This window comes from Ascaphus truei, chromosome 1 (genome assembly GCF_040206685.1).
Source record: "Ascaphus truei isolate aAscTru1 chromosome 1, aAscTru1.hap1, whole genome shotgun sequence".
Classification (NCBI taxonomy): Eukaryota; Metazoa; Chordata; class Amphibia; order Anura; family Ascaphidae; genus Ascaphus; species Ascaphus truei.
This window is the reverse complement of record NC_134483.1, coordinates 451,298,167-451,316,952: the sequence shown is the minus strand read 5'-3', so window position 1 is coordinate 451,316,952 and position 18,786 is coordinate 451,298,167. Positions and strand designations below refer to the sequence as shown.

General features: G+C 40.6%; 1 protein-coding gene across 35 annotated transcripts in view; it reads left to right on the top strand.

The window, feature by feature from the left end:
• Positions 1–18,786, top strand: part of ANK2 (ankyrin 2) — a 613,918-nt gene that overhangs the window by 478,712 nt on the left and 116,420 nt on the right. For 20 of the 35 annotated variants that reach the window (XM_075616702.1, XM_075616836.1, XM_075616719.1 and 17 more), the window contains 8 exons: positions 395–493; positions 1,820–1,918; positions 4,134–4,331; positions 4,927–5,025; positions 5,373–5,471; positions 6,509–6,607; positions 10,820–10,918; positions 14,870–14,942. In XM_075616702.1, coding sequence (XP_075472817.1) covers positions 395–493; positions 1,820–1,918; positions 4,134–4,331; positions 4,927–5,025; positions 5,373–5,471; positions 6,509–6,607; positions 10,820–10,918; positions 14,870–14,942 — 865 coding nt within the window. Of the gene's footprint in view, positions 1–394; positions 494–1,819; positions 1,919–4,133; positions 4,332–4,926; positions 5,026–5,372; positions 5,472–6,508; positions 6,608–10,819; positions 10,919–14,866; positions 14,943–18,786 lie in introns of all 35 variants that reach the window. The other 15 variants (XM_075616768.1, XM_075616795.1, XM_075616740.1 and 12 more) reach the window with 1 other exon arrangement.

The following is an 18,786-nucleotide window of genomic DNA, read 5'->3' as shown; positions in this document are numbered from 1 at the left end:
TTTTGTAGTTTCTTACAAAAAAAAGTATAAATACAGTGTGGGTGCCCAGGTCACAGCGTGTTACGGCTTTCTTTTGGTGACACCAGCAGCCATATTAGTAGTTATTTGCGAAGGCCGACCCATGAGCCATCTGGCTGGGAATTTGGGGGGTTAATTTAGCGGTAAATGGGAGGTCCAATGATACAGGAGCAGCATGGTTAAACTCCACTGGATCACCCTGAGCCACTAAGGTGTGAGCCCCCCTCCACCCCCCCCCCTCCTCCTCCCCCCCCTCCTCCTCCCCCCCCCCTCTCATCTCCTCCCCCGAAATATCACACAGGCAGCATGCGTTCCCTCTTTAATGGAGCCCAGCACAACATCTTTATAGAATGTGATGTCTTATTAATATTTACAGAAGGGATTTACACCACTGCACGTGGCAGCGAAATATGGAAGCATAGATGTGGCTAAACTACTCTTACAACGCCGGGCACCTCCAGATGCAGCAGGCAAGGTAAAGTCATTTAGGATAATAAAAGCAATATTATTCATAAGAAATAATAATAAAAAGATTAATCTTGCACCATATAGAGATGAATACACTTTTATGTTTAAAGAACGATTTCTTAAAAAAAATAATAATAATATAGAATAATATATTATATATACAGGCAGTCCTCGGTTATCCAACACAATGCGTTACTCAAAATGGCGTTGTAAAGCGAAACGTTGTAAAGCGAAACACGCTTTCCCATAGGAACACTGTGTAAATGAAAGGTTTCGTCCTGAAGGCATTTTTAACACTCAAATACACCAAATATTTTATGCAGGCAATAAGATATGCAGCACACACATAAATTATATAGTGTATATACTGTATTATATATATAATATAACATAATAAATAATATATTATATAGTATAATATAATATTATATAGTATAAAATTATATATATACGCGCTCTTACGACGCTTTGCAACGTTGTTTATGTGAATGTGTATATATATACACACATACACAACGTTGCAAAGCCTTGTAAGAGCGTTGGATAAGCCATTTTGGCGTTGTAAAAATGAATATAGGTATGCATTGCACAGCGTTGGATAAGCCATTCGTTGTAAAGCGAAGCGTTGTAAAACGAGGACTGCCTGTATATATATATATACTCCCTAGGTGGGAAGCAAGAGGTCTCTGGGGCTGAACACCGTTCATTTTAGCTCAGTGAACTCCTGCTTCCCGAAATACATTCCTCTAAAGGGGCTTCCGGTATCCCAATCCTGTTTAAATGTTCCCGTCAAGCAAGGCATGACGTTTCTATTGGCCCGCGGGATGTGGAACCTTTAAACCACGATTGGCCAACTCCAGTCCTCAAGAGCCACCAACAGGGCAGGTTTTAAGGATATCTTTGCTTCAGCACAGGTGGCTCAGTCATTGACTGACCACTGATTGAGCCACCTGTGCAGATGCAGGGATGTCCCTAAAACCTGCCCTGGTGGTGGCTCTTGAGGCCTGGAGTTGGCCACCCATGCTTTAGACAGTCATATTGCGTGCCCAGCCAAGGCTGCTACTGGCAACCACTTCCAATTCTGTATGTTGGGAAGCAGGGGGCCCCAGAGGTGAAAATAACATGGTTTAGCTCCAGAGACACCCTGCTTCCCATCTAGGGCAACAAAAAACAAGTAGAAATGCAGACATATTAAAATGATGGCACACAATATCACAATATTATTTTATTTGTTTCATGTGGCATTTTTTCTTTAACCTGTAAATGTCTGTAGTCTCTTGTGTAGCTGACATATAACTAACAGGTTTAACACAATAACAAACGCCCCTTGCAGAATGGGCTCACACCACTTCATGTTGCTGCTCACTATGACAACCAGAAGGTGGCGCTGCTGCTACTGGATAAAGGTGCTTCTCCCCAAGTCACAGCCAAGGTGAGATACTGTATCAAAGTGAACACAACATGGGGCGATCATTCAACATGCCTGTTCTGGAGCTAATTGTCTTAAAGGAGCAATCCATGCAATATCCTACATTTTTTCGGTTGTGTTATATTAGATAATACTTACTAATTAAAAAATAATGAAACTCTTAATGCCATTTGTTATGAATTTTAATATAATGAGCAGCCTTTGGTTTCTACGGCAGGATTTAATAGACTTCCCCCAGCAGTGCAAGATCTTTGCAACCCTTTCCTGTTTGTGATCATTTGTTGCCAGTATTCCCAGCAGTTTGAGCTGCAAACTGCAACAATAGATATTGTTAACTTAGCAATGTAAGGATTCGTTGTAGCTGAGTTACACTGACTGAAGGGTTGACTGAAACTGAAAGGCAGCCATTTAGTGAACCCTGGGAAGCTGGATCTTTGCAGATCGATGACGAGCGAACAAATTGATCGGCAGCTTAGCTAATTAGTTTTCAATAAAGGTAATAAAAGCTGCACATATTAAAACAACAAAAATAGATGTTTTTATTCTTTTTTTAAAGTGCCACTTGGATTGTTTCTTTCAAAAAATGCTCATTCCGTGGTTGAACTCACATTTTCGTATTTTATTTTGAGCTACCTACGTTTAAGTGTGCGTTTTTCTAAACCCCTCACTTCCAACTGAGGGTACATCCATCGAAAGGTGTAGATGATTCACTTGTAACTTCTGTGACTAACTCCTTAGAGGTTTCATGTATGATGCAAAAACTCCTGAGTAGCACAGACATTTTCTTCTTCTTTTTCTCCGTTTGTTGGCATTTGCAGTTTATCCAATTTAATCCATTCCACATGATTGCAGCACAGAAAGATTCTGCATTGTTTCCCCATTCGGCATTGAAATAAATGACATATTTCCCTTGCAGACTTGGCCGATTGTGTTCATTTATTGCATATACTGTAGCATAATGTCCTCAGCATTATTATTGGCTTATTACAGCATTCTGCCATGCTTTACTGCATTCATACGGTTTCCAATCCTCCCGTCATTCATTTAAATATACATTTTCAAGTCACATGACGCTGAAGTTTCTATCCTTAGCGCCATCATAAAGTTCTAATAAATTGTCAATAATTAAACAGGGTAAGTAAGATCAGACTACTAGATATACTTTAAACACAGACTGTGCACCTGAAATCAGATTGATAACAGGTGTTTCTGTACCAGAGTGTGTTAACTGCTTTTTTGCTATAGTGTTTTAGAAGAGTTTTACCTGATTGAGGGACTTTCAAATTCTTTCTCTGCCAAACGTGTCTGTAAAGGGTATATTGCAAAGCAGAGCAGGTGGGGGATTGTTAACTGAGTGCATATCATGCCACCAAATGTAACATAATGCAGAGTTACACTGTTCCTCCTGGAAGCCTCTGGATATTGAAGGCGTCTGCACTGCCACATTGTAAACATGCCCTTAATTGTTAGTTTTTATTGCATAATGACTTTATCAAAGTGCAATGCTTCTCTCTCGGTTGCATATCACTGTGTACTGTATCTGTTCTTGTAACATACTTTAGAGACATCAAATACCATCATAATCAAATAAATTGGAGGAAGTTCAACTACTTCTAGGAAAGTTCATTTACTTAGTTGAGAAGTCTTTTCTCTGACTAGCTTTAATAAAATGAACTAATTAAAAAAAAATACTCCTGCAGTCACCCAGAAATGCACTGAAAAGACCTAATATACAGTAGTTACTATACAGTGAGTAAATAAGGCTGTGAACATTCATCAGTGTATTTCTATTTCTTCTGGTGCTGGTTTGCATTGATTTCCTGTGGAAGTGAATATACTGTATGGGGAAGCAGCTCAGCATGTTTCTCTCCAGTGTTGACATTGTGCAGCCTCTCTAGATATGCAAACTCTTTGAAGACATGACAAGCTTTTGTGTTGTTATGCTAAAACTCTCTCTCTAAAAAAAAAAAAAAGTATTCGTTGGAGTCCAACATTATTAGGTTCAAATGAAATGCAAAATACAAGTGGAGAAGGAGGGGGGGGGGGGGGATGAAATGCAGCAATTGTTATTCATTCAACATCAGGGATAGAAACTTCAAGTAGTGTGAATACCAAAAAGAAACTAATACAATTGTACACACAAATACATATCTAGTCAATGTGTGAAATGAAAGGAACTATAACATATGTGCTTTTTTTAACCTGTTGGCTATTGTAGAATGGTTACACACCTCTGCACATTGCTGCCAAGAAGAATCAAATGCAGATAGCCACTACTCTGCTCAACTACGGTGCAGAGACCAACATTTTGACCAAGCAGGGAGTGACTCCACTTCACCTGGCATCCCAGGAAGGTCACGCGGACATGGTAACACTGCTTCTGAATAAAAAAGCCAATATTCATGTTGGAACCAAGGTAAGGGTTATCTTACAGCCATTTCATACGTAAGGACTTACAGCTAAATGTTAACATTAATATACATTCCCACACACATTCACAAAATAATCTTTGTTGATGTTGTAATACTTTTCCTATAATGCACAATTGTTTTATTGAGAGTAATTGTTAAAAAATATATATGTGTATTAGTCAAATTGATGCTTGCACGGGACTCTGAGTACCATTAAACTCTTCAGTGCCCTAATGATGTACATCGTACTGTACGTCATGAAAAGCGCCACCCCAGAAGCCCTTATGACATGCATTGCACATCATGGGCATTTGCTCCTGTGGAGCGCTGATTGTGAACTATCCTCCCCATCCCCTTCAATTGTGGTCAGGCGGCCTGGATTAAAAGGACTGCAGGTTAACTCTTACAGAGAATGTACTCTAAAACTCCTGCTCTATTACCTAACCTGAATGTACCATATATGTGCTCATGTTCAATGTTTGTAAACGATACCTGACTAAGTCTGTGATTATAACACATTTACTTGTCCCTTGCCTTTGTACACTAGATTACTTTTTGTAGTTCTTGCTCTAACAAGTCATGTGTATGTTTGCCCCTCAGAATGGACTGACACCCCTGCACCTTGCAGCCCAGGAGGACAAAGTGAATGTAGTTGACATATTGGCAAAAAATGAGGCCAACCTTGATTCTCAGACTAAGGTAACTATGCAAAGGCCTAATGACTCCATTTGAGATCACTTCGACTACCACTGTGCTCAGTAAGCGCCTAGAATACGTAGCTGAATACATGATTGGGTGGCTTTGTTTATTCTCCAAAAACAGCTTTGTGCTCAAACACAGCGCAACTCTCTTTAAATTACCCTTTTATCTAGCTCAACATAACATTGTTTTCATTCTTTTTAAAACAACACACCCACCTTCCAAACTTTTATTTTATATTTTCACCCCTGGAAACATGTTGCCGCTATCACCCGTACGTCGCTCGGCAATAGATCATCATCTTGCTAGAGTCCAGGATATATGTTTGTGTTTTCGTTTTTTTGCAGCTGGGTTACACACCACTAATTGTAGCCTGTCACTATGGAAACATTAAGACCGTGAACTTTCTTCTCATGCACGGAGCTGGTGTCAATGCTAAAACAAAGGTAATGATTTTCCGCTTATCTAGCACCTTACCTAGTACAGGTTAAATATACATGGTGGTAGTGTAGGAAGCTGAATTGTGTGGTTTTAATAGCACAGACCTTCATATCACTGTTGTAACTGTGGACACCAGTAACCCTGATGCTGTTGCTGATGTCCAGGATTATGATGTAGTGCTGTGCCAGGGTTACACTGCCGGATCTCAGCGCCATTATACTAGCCATAATAATTATTTTGTAGAAATCATTGAAGGTCAAGTAACTTATTTCATTTCCCATTATACTGTGCAGTATGAATTAATATTGATATATTGAAATAACCCAGATATGCAGTTGGAGTATTAATATTTGTTGCACTAGTATTGCAAACTTGCATTTATAAATACTGTATTAGTTAAAGTATACAGGTCATATGTTTTTTTTTTTTTTTCTAATCCTTTTTTGAAGGCCTAGGCCATGATCAATACTATGTGTACATCTTATATTCACAATGTTAGTGGAAACAAAGATCATCTGGAGGAAATATATAACACACGGACACCATGTCCTCAATGCTCATTCCAAGGGAAATGATTAATATGTTTCTTATAAACACAATGGCAGTGCTTTATTACATAAACGAAGACATAAACCATGTGGTATTTATTAAAATCAAAAACAGTGTTTTGTTCAGTAGAAATTGAGTTAGTATTCTTTGCTCATGATGTCATCTTAAAATAGGCAAGGTAAAAAATATAGCTCATTTTGGAATCCATCCCAATTCTGGAACTCATTGGAGGTCCAAAAGCAATAAGTGTCTTTTTTTTAGTGTTCTAATGAATCCAATATGTTGCCAGATTCGTTTATTTGCTTTCTAGGGACTTATTTTACTGTAATTCCACAAATCAACTACTAAATAACTGAACCCAGGCTGTTTTTTATTTATTTTTTTATTTATTAATCGGATGTAGAAATGTGGAGAGAACATGACGGTTATGAGCAGTGCTAAATTAAACAGATTTTCAATTTTTTTTTGCATTCATTCTACTTTTCTTAAACAGAATGGCTACACCCCTTTACATCAAGCTGCCCAGCAAGGACATACTCACATCATAAACGTTCTGCTCCAGCATGGGGCGAAGCCAAATGCCATGACGGCGGTAAGTGCCATTTTTTATTACCGTATCATTTGGATGTTTTTTTTCTGCAAATACTCTAATGTATGAATTCAGAGATACGAAAAAGACATGTCACATCTGGAAATGCAAATAATTGTATTAAAACTAGCTAATGTCGAGAAAATATGAGGTTTATTCAGCTGGGGGTTCTGCTATTTAACCAATAGAACAACACTGCTCTGAATATTTAATAATAATAATATATATTATATACACTGTTTATTTAGATATGCTATTTTATATATATATAGCAACTGTAAATATTACTGTATGTGCATTTGCATGTCTTAGACAGGTCTGCAACCCTGTCTTTCACCATTATCGCTCAGCACACAGCACTTACACTGCAGCAAGGGATTCTGGGAAATGACATGCAAATGAGCACACAGTGCCACCTTTTGTCTCAAGCTCATATTACACGAGACAGGACAGGGTTGCAGACCTGTCTAAGACATGCAAATGAACATACAGTAATATTTACAGTTGCTATATGCTTTACTGTGGAGGTTTTTTGTCACTTTTTCTACCCACCATAACCTTAATAAGTGTGGTGTGTATATATATATATAGATATATATATATATATATATATTATAAAAAAAAACTATATATATATATATATATATATATATATATATATATATATATATATACACACAGTAATAGCACCAATTCTAAATGTGTTAATTAACCACTAAAAATGTGAAATATAGTGCTAAATAACTAGTAATTTGTGTGTGTATATATATATATATATATTTATATATATATATATAACATAAAGAAATCAGCGCTATGACTAACACAAATGAAATACTATAAGTGAGTAAATGGGTGACTAATAAATGTACTGACCCAGGTGAAATGAGCTAGCAGGATGCAGCCCTAATGAGGATATGCCTATCCTGATTAAATGGAAGAAAGAAAAAAGGCGCAATCCTGTATAGCAATATAAAATAGGAAAATGTATTAATTAAGCAAGGAAGGCAAGGTGACTGAGCAGATTAAAACAAACACAATGATGCCAATTGACACAATAAACACAATATATGACAATAAAAAACTCTTAAAGAGTACTCTTGAAAATAAAAAAGAAGGGAAATGTAACCAAAAAACGTCCAATAGCGCAAATGTAGGAGGCAGTGAGATGTGGGAGGAATTGTCACTCGATAGGTAGCAAATGACTGGAGCAACAAATGGGGAGAGGTAATTGACCCGTCAGATGATAGATTGCGGATGCAAACGTGGAAAAATCAGGCTGATATTGACCTCTATAGATGGAGATGGGGGGTAAGCAAATAGCATAGGCAAGGGATTAAGGAATGGTCTCACCAAAGGATGTAACCGCGATGACCACAGGGGTTTCCGCGTCCCTCCGTCAGCACACCACCGAAATCACGCTGGAGATGAACATGTGATGCTGATCCGGGTAACACTGGAGACGCTGTTCCACTTCCACTTCCTGGATTACCCCCTCACACAAGACAGCTGTATTCGTTCAAATTGAATATTCACTCGTGTCTCTGCTTGATGTCAGACTCAGACTCAGCCATACAGACAAATGCAGCCTCATTGTCTGTCTGTCTGTCTGGCTGAGTCTGAGTCTGAGTCTGACATCAAGCAGAGACACGAGTGAATATTCAAAGCGATGGAGATTTATTTCTATAGGAGCCACTTTTTTAACTGGCATGTCGGACTATAAAATTTTGGTTGGGTCTCTAAATTACTGTGAAACATATTTCAGACCGTTTTATACAGTATGTGTACAGTACCATTACTAATATACAGATATATATATTTTGCATATATTTGCTTGCCATAAGTCTATCTAAAAATTGGATTTGCAACATTATTCTGCGCAACCATTTTGCAACTTTGCTCTGTATACATTTTCCCGCTACTATGTACCTGTGTTTATCATTATCTTTACTGCATTTCCTGGGGCAATGTGCCTTTTCGACATCTTGTTTTGTTGTATTGTTTTGCAACATTATCGAGACCTTTTCTATTAGTATTTAACTCTCTGCATGACTGGACTTCCACTGTTTATAGTGGTTGCTTAACAATCAGCCAGAGATACTAAGGAAGACCGAAACGTTTACTGCATTAAGATATCATCCTTAACCTATTTAAAGATTTCACTGTGTGTCTGTGTCTGTGTGTGTACAGTATGTATGTGTGTGTGTGTGTGTGTGTGTGTGTGTGTGTGTGTGTGTGTGTGTGTGTGTGTATGTATATATATATATATATATATATATATATATATATATATATATATATATATATATAGTGCAGAATAAATGAGTTCTTCAGCATTAGGTGATACCTTTTTTATTGGACTAACAATTTATGTCATAGGACAAGCTTTTGAGAGTTCTCCTCTCTTCTTCAGGTCAAGCAATACTATTGCTTGACCTGAAGAAGAGAGGAGAACTCTCAAAAGCTTGTCCTATGACATAAATTGTTAGTCCATTAAAAAACGGATCACCTAATACTGAAGATCTAATTTATTCTGCATTATCGCAACTGGACTAACACGGCTACTTTCTGCTTTATATATATATATTATTTATTTATATTTTATTTTTTATTTATAAAATGTTTTACCAGGAAGTAATATATTGAGAGTTACCTCTCGTTTTCAAGTATGTCCTTGGCTATATATATATATATATATATATATATATATATATATTATATATATATATATATATATATATATATATTATGGGGCTGGACTATGTATAAAGCGTCACCTTAAGTGATTGTGTTGTAAAGCAGTCGTTCATAAGAATAGAACGTTACTGTGTATCTGTGCACCAATGTATAAAACACATTTTTTGTTCTGCAGTGTGTATGTCAACGTCATTTACAAAAAGAAAAAAATTACACTAGTGCCTGGAGTTAAGAGGCAGAATTTGGACGTTGTCTGTGGCGCAGACGTGTATTAAATGTCATTTTAAATAACAAGCATGTTTCATTTTTGTGCACCATAAATGTGTCAAAATTGTCCAGCAACGGTTTCTTGGGGTAAAACAAAGGCAAAAAGATGCAAACAATTGTTAATGCATTCATGTGTACTGTATGAACATATTCGCTCTGTACATATATCAGTTAAATATATTTTCAATGAGGTTTTATTACGACTTGCAACACATTTATGTACATGTATTTTACCATGACAGACTTCATACAAATATTAATAAAACGTTCATTAATAAAAAGAATTTAAGGACTTTGAAGGTTGCAATCTCCTGATTGGAAGTCCAGAAATATCTAAATGATCCAAAACTAATATAGAGTTTGTGTTAGCTTTAATGAAATATCTTAAGTCCTTATGTCTAGAATATGTGTTTAAATACCAAGAAAGAAAGCACTGTTGTTTAAAGATATATATATATGTACATTGTTTCTTTCTGTTTCAAAGCCTTGTTGTGATACCATAAAAATAAAAAAAATATTTGAAAAAAAAAATAAAATAAAATGTGTGCCAAGAACATACCAACATACAGTATGCCGCTAATGACTTTAGGTGAATAAATACATTTTTAACGTAATGCCGTCTTTCAATCCATTTCAGTCGTTATACAGTACATACACAGCCTCCATAGCTCATGCTATTCTGTAGATACTAAAACTAAGACTTTCCTCTGTGGAAATGACATGTACTTACACTAAATGATTGTCAGATGTGTGTATGTAGCGTTATTTTTTCTTAAGGGAGCGCAGTCACCAGATGAATGCAATCGTTACAATCTGCGTATTTGTATAGATGTAAAAACACTGGAGCTCCATTTCCAAGCAGATAGGTCACCTTAAAATATAGTTGAAACATTAATTGTTAGCCAGTAAATGCATTTTAAGTGAGAGCAGCTAATCCTGCATTTGGAAGCAGCTAAAGTTGTTTTAATTTAAGACAAATTTGGACTAGTGCGTGACAGCCTTAAAGCAGACAGTATGTTTGTATGTAGAAAAGCTGGCAGATGTAGGTATGTTGTGTTGCCATGGGGATTTGTGCTTGAGAGAAGAACTTCTAAAGTTAACTACAGCTTATTGCTAGAAACCAGTGCCTTTCCGCTGTGTGCCTTGTTTTGGATGGAAATGCTGGCTCATGCACTCTAGTGTGTGTGATCTCATTGGCTCCCATCACCACCCAGTCTCACATTCTCTCTCCCACTCCACCTTCCGCTGCAGAATGGCAACACTGCCCTTGCGATTGCTAGGCGTCTGGGATACATCTCTGTGGTGGACACTCTGAAGGTCGTTACTGAAGAAATCATCACCACCACCACAGTAAGTATTGCCTGGATCCTGACTGTTTCTGGAGCTGTCACCAAATGTCGGAATCACATGTGAGATCCTTGCTGGGATTATGCAGACATGCACTGCCTTTGTGCCTGGGTCTTCCTTTCCTTGCAAGCAGCTCTCTTATGTGCAAATGTGTGTATGTGTGTATTATAATCAGTGTTATATTTTGCACAATGGTACTGAATATTTTTCAGGGGAACAAAAATATGGTGATGAGATAAAAAAGATGCAGTGTAGAAAAACTGTAAACCCGCAGACAAAAGTTACAGTAAAGTTTAATACTTTCATATTTGCCGCAATAATGTTCATTGGATGCATCATGATCTATGTCTTGTCGTACTGCAACGGTGTAAACGCGCTTGTTTTTTTAAGCAACTATATTTGGTGTCTGCAGCAATAGTTTTTGTTGGACAAATAACACTATTCGATTTATAAATAAGCGATGGTGTATATCTTTCTGATTTAATTGCAACCAACCACAGATAAAAGTTCCTGTCTCCCTTTGGCAGCAAAGAGGTTAAATCAGAGGACTTCTGAATTGAGAGAAACTCACGTCATCTTAGGTGGCAGCAAAGTTAGGCATTAAATAGGCTCAGTCAGTGCCAGCGAGTATGTGATACATTGGCCTGAAGATTATAAGCAATCTGTTGCTAGTATTAGCAGCAGACTTCTATAAAACATGTTCACCTTGAAATCATAATGATAGATTTATGTCATTAAAACGATCTGCTATTAAACATGATTCAAGAAGGTTTCTGCCGTGGACAACTAATTCTTGTTATTATTGTTAATCGAGTTTAAATAAAAAATATTTTCACTTGTATTTGATCGGACTGCAGAAGCGGAACTCCTCAATCTCACACTGTAAAATGTACATATTGTCCTGCAGATAAACTCATGCCGTAGGAAAGGAAGAGTTAAAAAAAACAAAACAACATTTCTGCGTTCTTTGCAGAGATACAGTAAGAGTTGTCAGATGTGGTTCCTTCTAGTTCTCTGCTCGGTATCCTTGTTCTTTCTCCCCTTCTCTGCAACAACTTCAGAGCTTCCCACCTGCCGGCTGTTATTTCTGTGCTATCTTTGACTATGAAAATCCGTTCCAGGTCTGCTAAAAAAAAAGAGTTTAACACAAACTGGTGTATGAGCCGTTAGGGCTTGTTAAGTGATGATATATTGTAGCTGAATAATGTTGAAATATATAAAAGCATCTCAGGGCTCGGTCCCGCTGCGTCCGGTGGCGCGTGCGGCCGCGTGCGCCACCAGCCCCTTACCTGCAATCCGTTGGTCCCCGCTGCCTCCTCCCTCCGTGGCTCACTACGTGCTGTGACGCGTCAGCCGGCCAGCGCTACCAGAAGAAGGTGTTCTGGAGCGTTGACGCGTCACGTGGTGCGCGTGTGAGCCAATGAGGAGGTAAGCAGGGGAGCAGGGAAGGAGCTCGTAGGGAGACGGCCTGTTTTTTTTTGCCGGCTCAAGTTTCATTCAGGAGGAGGGAGTCTGGCCTCCGGGCTCCTGCACACCGGAGGAGGCGAGGGGGGTACGAACGGATGGACCCTCCGTTCAAAAAACGCCACCCCCCCCGCCCGCTCAAACCACGCCCCCCCGCTCCGGCTCCCGCTCCCTACAGACCGCAGATAGCGGTCTGTGCCTCTCAGCGCGCTGCCTGCATGCAGTACGGGCGTGATGACTGAGGGAGCGGGGCCTTAGCCTTAGGCTTGCAGTGCTGGAACCTGTAATGCAATTAACTATAATTGTATACTTTTCTTGCAATGCTGTTGGATGCATTTACTGTAAGTCCCAATAAATGTAACATACAACACTAAACGCTTCCACAATACCATGCAGTGCACCCTAAAATAAACAATTTACCGTATAAAATCTAAGGACAGCCCAAAATGTACTTTTTCACACATTGTTTACTCCGCAATTCCTAGACTATAGCAATCCACACGTATACACAAATAAATAATATTAACAAAGTATGATATAATAATATAATAATACATGATTATTATTACTAAAGTTAACTGATCCCATCCCTTGTTACGCCTCCTTTATTTATTTTTTATCTTTCTTTATTCTTCCCTGCGCCCTTTTCAGTCCATTATCTCCTGTGCAACCTCCTGGAAATGATAAGGCCACACCGATGCACTTTGCAGGGCTTTAAAGCAGCAAACCGCTCTGCTTTTGTTTAAACATTGGAAACATCTTGGTTTTTTATGTACGGTTCGAGCCAGAATATTCTCAAAAGTGGGCAAAAATAGACTCTGAGCAGCTTTATTGCTATGCAGCCAACCAGTAACAGAAAGTGATGGTTCTGCCAATATTCATTGGCTAGCTAGCAGGTAGTTGCCTGGTAACCATTCCTAAAATAATAATGAATTCCTCTTTTTATTAAATGAAGTGGGAGAGGCTCATGTGAATGTATACTGATATTGGGAATTATACATAATTACATAAGTCAATGAGGTTTTCTCTGAGTCACATTTTCGGGCCATGATGGACCTTTATCAAGACAAACGGAAGCACAGTGACAGATTCCCCTTAAATAACTAAAAGTAAACGCCCAAATGATAGCAGAATGACACCAATAAATACAGGGGGTGCTTGACTCATACTTCATATACCTGCATTAGATGTCACCTATCGAGTGCACCTGTCAAACGTTAAAAAAGCGTATGTGCATGTTATTTATGGAGATAGAATATGTATAACTGCAATAACTGGCCTAATTACTTTTGTAATTATTAGAACAGCTTTTTATGTTAGGTCCTATGTAAAATTGAATATGCTCAAGTATTAAAAAAAATACCATTATATAAATAACCACTTATGTTCCCGATGACCATTAATCTGCGGCAAGCACAGGGAAACTATTACTGTGAATAAATGCTCTCCTGTTCTTTGTGGGGTATAAAGCAGAAGAGGCTGACGCCTCACAAACACAGCAAAGCTGACATGCCAGTGGTCTGCTTACCAAGACTGCTTTAAATCATACTTTTATTGGGCCTGCTTGCACTATAAGGATCTATTTGTTATTAGTGTATGGGTGCAGTCACACCTGTACATTACATGCAAAAGTGCACATGAATTGCTCATTGCCGAAAGATAAATTAGACCAATACACTGAACCACTGAACTCACTAATCAAATGCTGACATGTCCTGTCAGGCAAAGCAGTGCTTTAATGCTACACTGTTACATATTTAAAGATCAGAAGTAGTTCCCTAGGGCAATATGTACAGTATCTCTACATTTCGGTTGATACCAGCCTAGCTGGCACAGATTCATTAACCATTCATAATGCTTATTCTCCTAAGGAGTTTTCCTATTTAGATGTACCGTATATACAGTAGATGTATATGTACATAATGTGGTAACAACAACGGTGCTGTTTTTAGGCACAATAGAGTTAAATCTTTTGCAACTGCTGTTCCACATAATAATTTCCATATGACTGTGCGAGTTTCCACAACCGTTCCGGGGACATTGCCTAATCCATTTCAGACAACTCTGAAAACATGTGTGTTTGAGCTATTGTACATGTGCCATCTATTAATATTAGTGCGGAGGACAGAAGAAAGATCAATTCACAGAGAGGACCCACCTTCTTCCACCTACAGATTCATCATAGGAAGTGCTTTCTTTTTTTCCAACAGCAGAACAGCGCAGAGCAACGTATTACAAGTTTATTAGAGACTGCGAAACCGTTTTCCTGATGTGAATAGCCTGTTCTTAACATTATAGCAATAATACAATACAGGAGTTGGGTTACCATTAAATTCCCACCATATGGTCTTTCTAAATCTGTTCTTGCTGTGCATTATGCTATTAAATCAATGGCAAGGTAATTCACCATAGTATAAAGCCTATTAGGAAATCAGGTCCAAACTCATTTACAGTTTCACTTTAATATCGGATTGGGTTTTGTTTTAGCAGACGGTGACGGAGAAGCACAAGCACAATGTGCCAGAGACAATGACAGAGGTGCTTGACGTCTCGGATGAGGAAGGTGAGTTTCATCACTGAATTACTTCTGGTGTGTGGGGGGATGTGACTTGTGTTTTACAACTGTACAACAGCAAAAAAATGTCTCGCGGGGTAATAAGTGTGAGGTGGAAAGTGAGTATATTCTAATACATCTGAGTTTGAGGAGTTTATCCAAGTGCAATAGTTGTTGATGGTTAAGAGCAAATCACTTAAATGCCCTTTAACGATCTACAGTGAACTTTCATTCAATGAAATGGCTGATAACAAACGGTAATAGCTTTTGCACCTTAGTTTCACTGCAACATGCAGTGGCTTTTAACACAGAACATACTGTAAAGTTAGTAGCAAAACATATATGGTTTTAACTTGCTGTGCTAGAAAAGGAGAAACTAGAACTTACAGGGCTGTCACAACTCAGAAGCAATTCTCATTCATTTGTAGGTCTTCACTATAATAAGAAGTTTCATTTTACAATGCGGTTCTTCTGGTTCAGAATCCCCTTATTTGTGCCAGTTGAACTTAACAGCTCTGTACGTATGGACATATTAGTGTGGAGGTTGGCTGATTTTACGAGGGTCCTGTGACCCAAGAGAGCATCAGCTTGTCTTATTCTGCCCACAAATCCAATGTCACTGGTGCACAACTAGCCAAGCTCCCCAATCTCCCATTTCTCGGAAGCAGAAGCTTTAATTATGTGGCCTCTCAGCTCAGCACTATTCTGTTTGAACAAGAACAAGCTTCTAATATGTAAACTTTGGTCACTGTTGATTGTGTGCTAACTGTGTGTATATATATATATTACAGTGTTCGACAAATCACCCAAAAAACCTACTCGCCCAACCAAAAAAATCTACTCGCCCCCTAGTCCCGCCCCCAACCCCACCCCTAGTCCCACCCCCAACCCCGCTTTAAAAATAAAATATATAAATAAAATACATTTAATAAATTCCTGGTCAGAACATTCGTTTTTTGACAATAAATGTATTTATTGTATTACATTATACTACAATTAGTCCTTGTTACGTGTGTGTGTGTTGTGTGTGTGTGTAAATGTCGATCTAGAAATAAAAGCCAGATGTGAATGACTAGTTTCCTGAACCCCTTAACCAGTGTCTGGATGTCCCCGCTTCACAATATCTAAAGCAGCAATCCCGCCTGGGATTTTACCTGATCCGCAGTCCCTCAATGTCCAGGTACCCTCATTCCCGCAATGTTATACATTGGAGGGGATGTGTTCCCTACCTGTCTTCTGGGTTAGGGGGGGGTTCCGATGTCTCCCGTGTGAAGCTTGAGTCTGATCTGGAAGAAAGCAGTATAGGTTATTTCGGTGTAGTATAGGGCAGTTAAGATATATAGGGTAAATAAGAGATCCAGAGTGTGAGAGAGTGTGGAGGTGACAGAGAGAGAGAGTGGGGGTGAGAGAGAGAGAGAGAGTGCGGGGGTGAGAGAGAGAGAGAGTGTGGGGGAGAGAGAGTGTGCGGGAGAGAGAGAGTGTGGGGGTGAGAGAGAGAGAGGTGTGGGGGGTGGAGAGAGAGGAGAGAGTGTGGGGGGGAGAGAGAGAGAGTGTGTGGGGGAGGAGAGAGAGAGTGGGGAGAGGGAGAGAGAGAGAGAGAGAGTGTGGGGGGGAGAGAGAGAGAGAGGGAGAGTGTGTGGGGGGGGGGAGAAAGAGAGAGGGAGAGTGTGGGGGAGAGAGAGAGAGGGAGAGTGGGGGGAGAGAAGAGAGAGAGGGAGAGTGTGAGGGCGAGAGAGAGAGAGAGGGGGCGAGAGAGAGAGAGGGCGAGAGAGAGAGGGTGAGAGGCAGAGGGCGGGGTGATTGGGTGACACTTCTGGTATCCCACCACACACACACAGAGACACACTCACACACACACAGAGACACACTCACACACACACAGAGGACAACACTCACACACACACAGAGACACACTCACACACACAGAGACACACTCACACACCACAGAGAGGACACACTCACACACAGAGACACCACTCACACACACAGAGAGACACACTCACAACACACACAGAGAAACACACACACACACACACACACACACCACACACACACACCACACACAGAGACAGACACACTCACACACAGAGAGACACACTCACACACAGAGAGACACACTCACACACACAGAGAGACACACTCACACACACACAGAGGACACACTCACACACACAGAGAGACACACTCACACACACACAGAGAAACACACACACACACACACACACACACACACACACACACACACACACACACACACACACAGAGACCAGACACACTCACACACAGAGAGACACACTCACACACAGAGAGACACACTCACACACACAGAGAGACACACTCACACACACACAGAGACACACTCACACACACAGAGAGACACACTCACACACACAGAGAGACACACTCACACTCACACACACTCTCTCTCTCACACACACACACACACACACACACACAGAGACAGACCACACTCACACACAGAGAGACACACTCACACACACAGAGAGACACACTCACACACACAGAGAGACACACTCACACACACAGAGAGACACACTCACACACACAGAGAGACACACTCACACACACAGAGAGAAACACTCACACACACAGAGAGACACACTCACACACACAGAGAGACACACTCACACTCACATACACTCTCTCTCTCACACACACACGCACATGCACACACACAGACACACACACACAGAGACACTCACTCACACACACAGACACTCACACAGACACACACACACAGACACACACACACAGACACACACACACACACACACACAGAGACACACACACACAGAGACACGGTATTCATTGAAAGGAGGGCCCACCTGTGCAGCAGTTCATCCAGCCAGGCGGGAGGTGCTGTTGGTCGGGCAGCCCGGTTGCGGTAGGTCAGGCGGGAGGTGCGTGACGCCGGGAAGCCAGGTGTGAGGTCGGGCGGGAGGTGCGTGACGCCGGGTGTGAGGTCGGGCGGGAGATGCGGGCGGTGCTGGAGGTCATGCGGGCGGTGCTGGAGGTCATGCGGGGGGTGCTGGAGGTCATGCGGGCGGTGCTGGAGGTCATGCGGGCGGTGCTGGAGGTCATGCGGGCGGTGCTGGAGGTCATGCGGGCGGTGCTGGAGGTCGGGCGGGAGATGCGGCCAGTCGGGTGGGAGATGCGGGCGGGAGATGGAAAATGCGGTCAGCCGGGCGGGAGATGGGGCACGCGGGGGCGGCAGATGGTACGTGCTGGCCGCCAGGCTCCAATGGTGGCTCGGCTCGTGCGCCTCAGCTCCTTGACGCTGCGTGACATCATGACGTCACGAGCATCATGTTGGCATGGCAGCGCGGCGTCTGACGCCCGCACGGCCATTGCAGTACCTGCAAGAAGGAGCCAAATAAAATGGGCTCACATAGTGTGAGCAGGAAAAATTACATGGGGAATTCCTAGAGCCGCAGAACTACTCGCCCGCGGCCTAAATGCACTCGTCACGGGCATGTAGTTATAATGAATTGTCGAACACTGTATATTAGTGTTCGACAAATCACCCAAAAATCTAGTTGCCCGACCAAAAAAATCTACTCGCCACCTAGTCCCCCGCCCCCAACCCCGCCCCTAGTCACAACCCCGCCCCTAGTCCTGCAACCAACCCCGCTTTAAAATAAAATATATAAATAAAATACATTTAATAAATACCTAGTCAGAACAACATTCGTTTTTGACATAAATGTATTTATTGTATTACATTATACTACAATTAGTCCTTGTTAACGCGTGTGTGTGTCTTTGTGTGTGTAAATGTCGGATCTAGAAATAAAAAGCCAGGTGTGGGGGGAGAGAGAGAGAGAGTGTGGTG